This window comes from Littorina saxatilis, linkage group LG10, assembly GCF_037325665.1.
Source record: "Littorina saxatilis isolate snail1 linkage group LG10, US_GU_Lsax_2.0, whole genome shotgun sequence".
Lineage (NCBI taxonomy): Eukaryota > Metazoa > Mollusca > Gastropoda > Littorinimorpha > Littorinidae > Littorina > Littorina saxatilis.
The window spans coordinates 9272403-9281405 of NC_090254.1; the positions used below are offsets into that span (position 1 = coordinate 9272403).

The 9003-nt window shown below is 42.8% G+C and overlaps 1 protein-coding gene and 1 long non-coding RNA gene across 2 annotated transcripts in view; one reads left to right on the forward strand and one right to left on the reverse strand.

Annotated features, from left to right (window-relative positions):
- LOC138978123 (uncharacterized) overlaps nt 1-9003 on the forward strand; it is a 255844-nt gene that overhangs the window by 163045 nt on the left and 83796 nt on the right. The window lies entirely within an intron of this gene.
- LOC138979183 (heparanase-like) overlaps nt 8785-9003 on the reverse strand; it is a 13580-nt gene continuing 13361 nt past the window's right edge. Inside the window, exon 11 of the mRNA XM_070351980.1 lies at nt 8785-9003. This exon is cut by the window's right edge and continues 32 nt beyond it. Within this exon, the coding sequence (XP_070208081.1) occupies nt 8879-9003 (125 nt within the window). The 3' untranslated portion in view covers nt 8785-8878.

Here is a 9003-nt window from a genome sequence, read left to right on the forward strand (position 1 = left end):
ACCGCCACGCTGTCTGTCTCTGTCTCGCGATTCACCCCGGCGAAGCCGGGTATTTCTCTAGTCTATATATATATATACCACTTGTGTCTAGTCTGTCTGTCTGTGTGTGTGTGTGGGTGTGTGTTCGCGATGCACGGCCAAAGTTCTCAATGGATCTGCTTCAAATTTGGTGGGCATATTCAGGTAGACCCCGGACACAACCTGGTCGATGAGAATTTTCAACACGTGCTCTCAGCGCGCAGCGCTGAACCGATTTTGGTTTTTTCTACTACATCCACATCCATTCCCAGTAACTCTTCCTTATCTTCTCCAGTGTTTTGCGCGTTTATCTGCCTTCCTTCGTGCGCCGGCGAAGCCGGCGTACACCTTTGCCGGGTCCCCGGCGCAGCCGGGTCCCCGGAGAAGCCGGGTATTCGGCTCTACTTCTTCCCGGCGAAGCCGGTACCCGGCGAAGCGGGTAATCATCTAGTATTATTAATATATTAATTAGAGAGAGAGATAGAGAGAGAGAGAGAGAGACAGAGACAGAGACAGAGAGACAGACAGACAGAGACAGAGAGACATAGAGACAAGACACAGACAGAGACACAGACACACAGACACACAGAGAGAGACAGACAAAAGGTAGATGTTCATGCTTCCAGAAAGACATATATAATATGGTAGATTTCAACCGTCACTATGCATGCATATATCCTGCAACCTTCACCGACTTTGCTTTGTTTTCTTGTCTGTGCTTTCAATTTGTTTTTGTGTGTGTGGCTATCATTTTACTCGTATCTAGCCGAGTGATCTTCATTTTGAGATACGGAGAGTACATCAGTCATGCTAACCTAATATATAGTTTACTCCCCTGATTAAACAACAAATTTGAAAGAAAGAAATATAGGGCCTGAGAACACAATGCGCCGTGAAGACAGTCTTTGTTACCCTTATCTTGCCAAAGAAAGGACAGACAAGTAATCAGAATTTAAGGTCATGTTTTGGAGTCAAGGTGAAATTACAACATTTAGTCAAGCTGTCGAACTAACAGGATGAAACTGAACTCACTGCATTTTTACAGCAAGAGCGTATACTCGTAGCATCGTCAGTCCACCGCTCGATGCACAGGCAGTGAAATTGACAAAAAGAGCGGGGTAGTAGTTGCGCTGAGAAGGATAGCACGCTTTTCTTTATCTCTATTCTTTTTAACTTTCTGAGAGTGTTTTAATCCAAACATATCACATCTATATGTTTTTGGAATCAGGAACCCACAAGGAATAAGATGAAATTGTTTTTAAATCGATTTTGGAAATTTTATTTTAATAATAATTTTTATATTTTTAATTTTCAGAGCTGGTTTTTAATCCGAATATAACATATTTATATGTTTTTGGAATCAGAAAATGATGAAGAATAAGATAAACGTAAATTTGGATCGTTTTAAAAATGTTTTTTTTTTTTTTTACAATTTTTAGATTTTTAATGACCAAAGTCATTAATTAATTTTTTTGATGTTGTGTAGAGCGTGTTCCAGCTGAGGCAGTTTGCTACTGGTCATTGCTTGTAGTACTGACAGAGCGTCAGTCAGGAAGACCACCTGGTTGTCATGGTTGACTCTGTCGTTGATGGTGTATGCTGCATGGATCAGTGCCTGTACCTCAGCTCTGTAGTTTGTACAGTGGAGGCCTGTTGGTATAGCCTCTGCTTGCCCCTCTCCACTGGGGTACTGGACATACACCCCCGCTCCTCCATTTTTGACGGCCTCTGTGGCTGACCCATCAGTATACACCCGTATCCATGCTTCTTGGGGGTACCTTTCTTCAAGCATGGCAAGAGTCAGGGCTTTTTTCGTCACATTGCTCTGCTCGTCCTTTGTTGTGCATGTGAGGTAGGGGGAAACGAAGAGGCAGACAGGATGGCAAAGCTGGGTGCAGAAGATGAGCAAGAGAACAACCCTGTGAGCCTGACAGAGATGAAGACCATCATTAAGTCTCTGCACAGGACGCCCCAGCCACAGGACAGCTACCACCTGCTATCCAGACCACAGCAGGTGGTCATCTTCCGCCTGAGAACGGGACACAACAGACTTAACCAGCATCTCCACAAGAAGCTGCATGTTGTGCCCTCCCCCATGTGTTCTTGTGGGGAAGCAGAGCAGGACACGGCCCACATCCTACGAGACTGCAGGAACCACCAGTTGCTGAGAGAGGAAATCTGGCCAATGCCGGAGTCCCTGCACAACAAGCTGTACGGGCCAGTGGCTGCGCTGCAGAAGACCACTAATTATATCTCAAGATCTGGACTCCAAGTGTGATCGGCGATCGAAAAGAAGAAGAAGATTAATTAATTTTTAAGCCACCAAGCTGAAATGCAGTACCGAAGTCCGGGCTTCGTCGGAGATTACTTGACCAAAATTTCAACCAATTTGGTTGAAAAATGAGAGCGTGACAGTGCTGCCTCAACTTTCACGAAAAGTCGGATATGACGTCATCAAAGACATTTATCAAAAAAATGAAAAAAATGTCTGAGGATATCATACCCAGGAACTCTCATGTCAAATTTCATAAAGATCGGTCCAGTAGTTTAGTCTGAATCGCTCTACACACACACACACACAGACAGACAGACAGACAGACAGACAGACACACATACACCACAACCCTCGTCTCGATTCCCCCCTCTACGTTAAAACATTTAGTCAAAACTTGACTAAATGTAAAAAGCAAAAATGTAGACGACCACCTTTAAAATATAAGAAACTTGGTCGGCAAGGTATTGTTTATAAAATATGGCCCTATTCTCCTTATCTTATTGTACTTTTAGTAGAATGTGGAGACAATCGATGACCGTATATATTGTCCTGACAATTGTCAGTATTGGTGTCAGATGGGTTTTGGCATATTTTTGCTGGTGCTGTTGCACTGCCACTGTTATCCTGCCTTTTTATATTTAGTCAAGTTTTGACTAAATATTTTAACATCGAGGGGGAATCGAAACGAGGGTCGTGGTGTATATGCGTGTGTGTGTGTGTGTGTGTGTGTGTGTGTGTGTGTGTGTCTGTGTGTCTGTGTGTCTGTGTGTCTGTGTCTGTGTGTGTGTAGAGCGATTCAGACTAAACTACTGGACCGATCTTTATGAAATTTGACATGAGAGTTCCTGGGTATGAAATCCCCGAACGTTTTTTTCATTTTTTTGATAAATGTCTTTGATGACGTCATATCCGGCTTTTCGTGAAAGTTGAGGCGGCACTGTCACGCCCTCATTTTTCAACCAAATTGGTTGAAATTTTGGTCAAGTAATCTTCGACGAAGCCCGGACTTCGGTATTGCATTTCAGCTTGGTGGCTTAAAAATTAATTAATGACTTTGGTCATTAAAAATCTGAAAATTGTAAAAAAAAAATAAAATTATAAAACGATCCAAATTTACGTTTATCTTATTCTCCATTATTTGCTGATTCCAAAAACATATAAATATGTTATATTCGGATTAAAAACAAGCCCTGAAAATTAAATATATAAAAATTATTATCAAAGTTAAATTGTCCAAATCAATTTAAAAACACTTTCATCTTATTCCTTGTCGGTTCCTGATTCAAAAAACATATACATATGATATGTTTGGATTAAAAACACGCTCAGAAAGTTAAAACGAAGAGAGGTACAGAAAAGCGTGCTATCCTTCTCAGCGCAAGTACTACCCCGCTCTTCTTGTCAATTTCACTGCCTTTGCCGTGCGCGGTGGACTGACGATGCTACGGTCTTGCTGCGTTGCATTGCGTTCAGTTTCATTCTGTGAGTTCGACAGCTACTTGACTAAATATTGTATTTTCGCCTTACGCGACTTGTTTACATTTAGTCAAGTTTTGACTAAATGTTTTAACATAGAAGGGGGAATCGAGACGAGGGTCGTGGTGCATGTGTGTGTGTGTGTGTGTGTGTGTGTGTGTGTGTGTGTGTGTGTGTGTGTGTGTGTGTGTGTGTGTGTCTGTCTGTCTGTCTGTCTGTCTGTGTGTGTGTGTGTAGAGCGATTCAGACTAAACTACTGGGCCGATCTTTATGAAATTTGACATGAGAGTTCCTGGGTATGATATCCCCGGACGTTTTTTTCATTTTTTCGATCAATACCTTTGATGACGTCATATCCGGCTTTTTGTAAAAGTTGAGGCGGCACTGTCACACCCTCAGTTTTCAATTAAATTGATTGAAATTTTGGCAAAGCAATCTTCGACGAAGGCCGGGGTTTGGTATTGCATTACAGCTTGGTGGCTTAAAAACTAATGAGTGAGTTTGGTCATTAAAAATCGAAAACTTGTAATTAAAATTATTTTTTTATTAAACGATCCAAAAACAATTTCATCTTATTCTTCGTCATTTTCTGATTCTAAAAACATATACATATGTTATATTTAGATTAAAAACAAGCTCTGAAAATTAAAAATATAAAAATTATGATCAAAATTAAATTTCCGAAATCGTTTTAAAAACTATTTCATCTTATTCCTTGTCGGTTCCTGATTCAAAAAACATATAGATATGATATGTTTGGATTAAAAACACGCTCAGAAAGTTAAAACAGGCTCGTCACTTTCACTGCCTTTTGCACTAGCGGCGGACTGCGTTCAGTTTCATTCTGTGAGTTCCACAGCTTGACTAAATGTAGTAATTTCGCCTTACGCGACTTGTTTCTCTTTTTATTTGCGTGTGATCTTTTTGTACCTTTTTTAAGTTGCTGTTCTACTAACGTAATAAAAAAAAATTTAAATCCAAAAACAAAGAGACTGCCAACGTTCCAAAATTCAGAATCAAAAAACAAGAAAGGTAAGTTGTTGGAACGTTTGTTATTGACAAAACAATACATTCACAGATATTTCGACCAACGGTCTTTTAAGTGAACAGACAAACAAATATTCACAGAAAACTTATGATTTAGTAATAATATAAATCATATTTGTTGTGTTAGTGTATTGGTGTTGATTGTATCATAATTATATATGATCATGCAGCTATAGTATGTATGATCATGCAGCTATAGTATATGTATAGGGCGGGGATATAGCTCAGTTGGTAGCGCGCTGGATTTGTATTCAGTTGGCCGCTGTCAGTGTCACGATCGGGTGACAGAGACCAAGAAAGTGTCACTCGGTGGAGTGCCTGTTCTTGGTCGAGTATGATAGAAAGCGCCTGTGCGTGATATTGGGCTACAGCAGAGTTTGCTGACAGTGCTCAATCAGCACGGATGTTTTGTAGCGCACGAGTTTTACAGTGGAGGTTTCTGCTGTCATAGGGCTGACGGTTTTTCGCTGACAGCGCACACGGGATTTTCAGGGATTGAGTTTCTCGTGTCCTTTTTTCTGCTTGGGGAGGCAGAATTGTGTATAGCTGGACTGGTTTTGTGACAAGGTCAGTCACGTGTTATTGGCTAGGTTGTCTGAGAGAGACACAAGCACGGGGCACTTGACACCCAGCGGCAGAAGAGGAAGGATCTAATACACAGTTTCTAGAGTATGATGGTTTTTCACCGAATATTATATTCGGCACTCTAGGGGAACTTCCACTAGTTTTTCCTTTCTCTCTGCCACTATTTTTGCTGAGGACAAGTCGTCAACGTTCCTTCGTCGGCGATGGCTTTCGCATAAGGATTCGACAAGGGGTTCTGGACGTTTTTGGTCACTGTTGACGAACAGAGGCTGTTCCAGGGAGGAAGCGGATTTTTGCTTCCATGAGAGTACAATCATAGGCTTTTGAGGTAATAAATCATTATTTAACGCTGTTGATGAGTCTGTGTTTGTGGAATGAAATACTCTCTGTTGTTCTTTCCAGGTTAGCGCATAATTTACTCTCTGTGACGCTAAAATACTAATCTGTATATGGTTTTTGCAGATAGGGAGAGAAGGACGGAAAATGACTGTTTTGTTGTTGTAAAAAGTCCGTTTTGTGCAGGCCCACGTGCTCGATGAGATATTTAAAGATGACATGTTTTAAGGTGGTGGGTGAGGGGTAGCTGACATGTTTAGTGCACCGATGCTTTCTGTTTGCAGCCTTCGTTTCGTTTCGTTTCGTTACGTTCCTGTAACATCTGCACGGCTGACTTTGGCGGGACCTGTTGAAGCTACGCTAACCAGGAGACCGGCTAACCAGGAGACCGGCTAACCAGCGGACCGGCTAACCAGCGGACCGGCTAACCAGCGGACCGGCTAACCAGCGAACCGACTAACCAGCATACCGGCTAAGCAGCAGCAGCAGAGATAAAGCTAAGTGCACCATGTCGTACGCACCCCGTTGACCACCGTTGTCTTTTCGTATCTATGATTTCATTGGAGTAGTGACAACGTGGGGTGTTGACCCCTGCATGAACTAGAGCTTTTGAACAGAACATTCTCATTTGACTGTATTTACACGGGATCAGCGTGTTACTATAATTTTCTATATACTACTGGCATTTTGTCAGTGATCACGGGTTTTTTACGTGTTGAGAACGTAAAAGGAACATATTTTGAGTGAAGGCTCGAGGGAGGTGGCGAGTTTATACATAAACAGGCGTCTGAAACTTATACTTTTGTTGACTCTATTTAATTGTATGACTGCGAGAGTGGATCGTGGTGTGGTTAGTTAATTAGTAGTAATTAACCGGTTCATAATCACCTTAAGTGATATATTGAAACGTGACAGTCAGCGTGAGTTCGATCCCAGGTTCGGCGGAAATTTATTTCACAGAGTCAACTTTGTGTGCAGACTCTCTTCGGTGTCCGAACCTCCCCCCGTGTACACTACATTGGGTGTGCACGTTAAAGATCCCACGATTGACAAAAGGGTCTTTCCTGGCAAAATTGCTTAGGCACAGTTAATAATTGTCTAACCATACCCGTGTCACTTGGAATAATAGGCCGTGAAAGGTAAATATGCGCCGAAATGGCTGCAATCTACTGGCCGTATAAAATTTCATCTCACACGGCATCACTGCAGAGCGCCTAGAACTGTACCCACGGAATATGCGCGATATAAGACTCATTGATTGATTGATTGATTGATTGATTGTATGTGGGTGTTGGTCTGATTACAGTAAAACAGTTAATAAAAAGGTAAAGACATAGATCTGAAGAACTTTATTGGTAACAAGGTTGCGGGTCTCCACCGTTGCCCCTCAACATCCTTGTAGCATAGCTATTACTTTACCTGCATTACGCCTGTGTGTGTGTGTGTGGGGGGGGGGGGGGCGTGCGTTACAGTGACCAAGGCAGTATAGTGATTATAATCAGATCTTTTGTCAGTTATTTCACAGGGTACCTGGATATCCATATACAGAAAGAAAATCCCGTTGTTGAAACAAAAATGTTCTGCCCTTGAACGTTTATCTGACTTGTAAGTGATTACTTGAAACATGGCGGCCTTGGAACAGATCCACGTGTTGTCTGTGTGTGTGTGTGTGTGTGTGTGTGTGTGTGAGTGTGTGTGAGTGGGTGTAGGTGTGTGTGTGTGTGTGTGTGTGTGGTCTGCTTAGCTTCCTTGTGTTTTTGGGAATATTGCTTTGATTTTGTTTTTCTCGCTGTTGCATTGGTAATTTGTTAAATTATTGCCGGTGTTGCTGTTGTTCCGTGTTCCGTTCTGTTGAGCGCGATGAGCAATCCCGTTCGTTACAGTAAATGTCAAATGTGTACTCCGGTCTTGCTGAAATCATTAACAGTGGGGGCCTATAGCACGGCTTCCCAAACTGTGCGGCCCTGCGTCCTACACGCACTTTGAGCCGAAAACACGTAAAATTTACCTGTGATGGTACAAATAATGTAAATTGTTTAGTTAGCGATCTAAATATTCGGGTAGAGAGATAGACTCACTAAAAAGGATTATGGATTGATCTCATATAATTATGCAGGCAGCCGAGGCAAGCGGTTGTTGCTGGTGCGGATCTGCATATTTATTCTGCCCTGTGATATGCATTTCGAATGGAGCACCCTGGATTAATTTTGACAGGGAACTCATTTCAAATAATGAAACATCCTTCTACGTTTTTGAGCACATTGTGTGTGTGTGTGTGTGTGTGTGTGTGTGTGTGTGTGTGTGTGTGTGTGCGTGTGTGTGTGTGTGTGTGTGTGTGCGCGTGCGTGTGTGTGTGTGTGTGTGTGCGCGCGCGCGCGCGCGCACGTGTGTGTGTGTGTGTGTGTGTGTGTGCGCGTGCGTGCGTGTGTGTGTGTGTGTGTGTGTGCGTGCGCGCGTGTGTGTGTGTGTGTGTGTGTGTGTATGTGTGTGTGTGTTTCAATCTTCTTTTTCTTCTTCTTCTTCTTCTTCTCCTTCTTCTTCTTCTGCGTCCATTGGCTGAAACTCCCACGTGTTTTTGCACGAGTGGATGTTTACGTGTATGGCCTTTTTTACCCCGCCAGTTAGGCAGCCATACGCCGCTTTCGGGGGCCGGAAGCATGCTTGGCATTTTCGTGTTTCTATAACCCACCGAACTCTGACATGGATTACAGGATCTTTTCCATGCGCACTTGGTCTTGTGCTTGCGGGTACACACGAAGGGGGATAAGGCACTAGCAGGTCTGCACATAAGTTGACCTGGGAGATCGGACAAATCTCCACCCTGAACCCACCAGGTGGCAGCGGCCGGAATTTGAACTCGCGACCTTCCGATTAGGAGGCCGATTTCTTACCACAACGCCACTGCGCCCACTGTGTTTCAATATTGTGGTACGTTTTTGTTCTCATGTTTTCGTACATGTTAGTTTAATAATTGCCATCCACCAATCTACATTCGCATTTTGGTCATTTCAAGGGACAACACACACACACACAAACAATTCATGGGATGACACATAAGGTTTCATTTAATGAATTAATCTTGACACCGTTTTAGTCTAACGTTTAGTTACCAATAGACAGCATAAGCGCATCTGTTCGGCATCACCGTCTGCAGGCCGGTACGTTAGCGTTAGGGATGACTACAAATCCGAATGTCTTGGCTGCCATAGTGAATGAGTTTCCTGTAACAATCCTGGAAGGCATGGGGGGTAGCTCGCTTCCTGTCA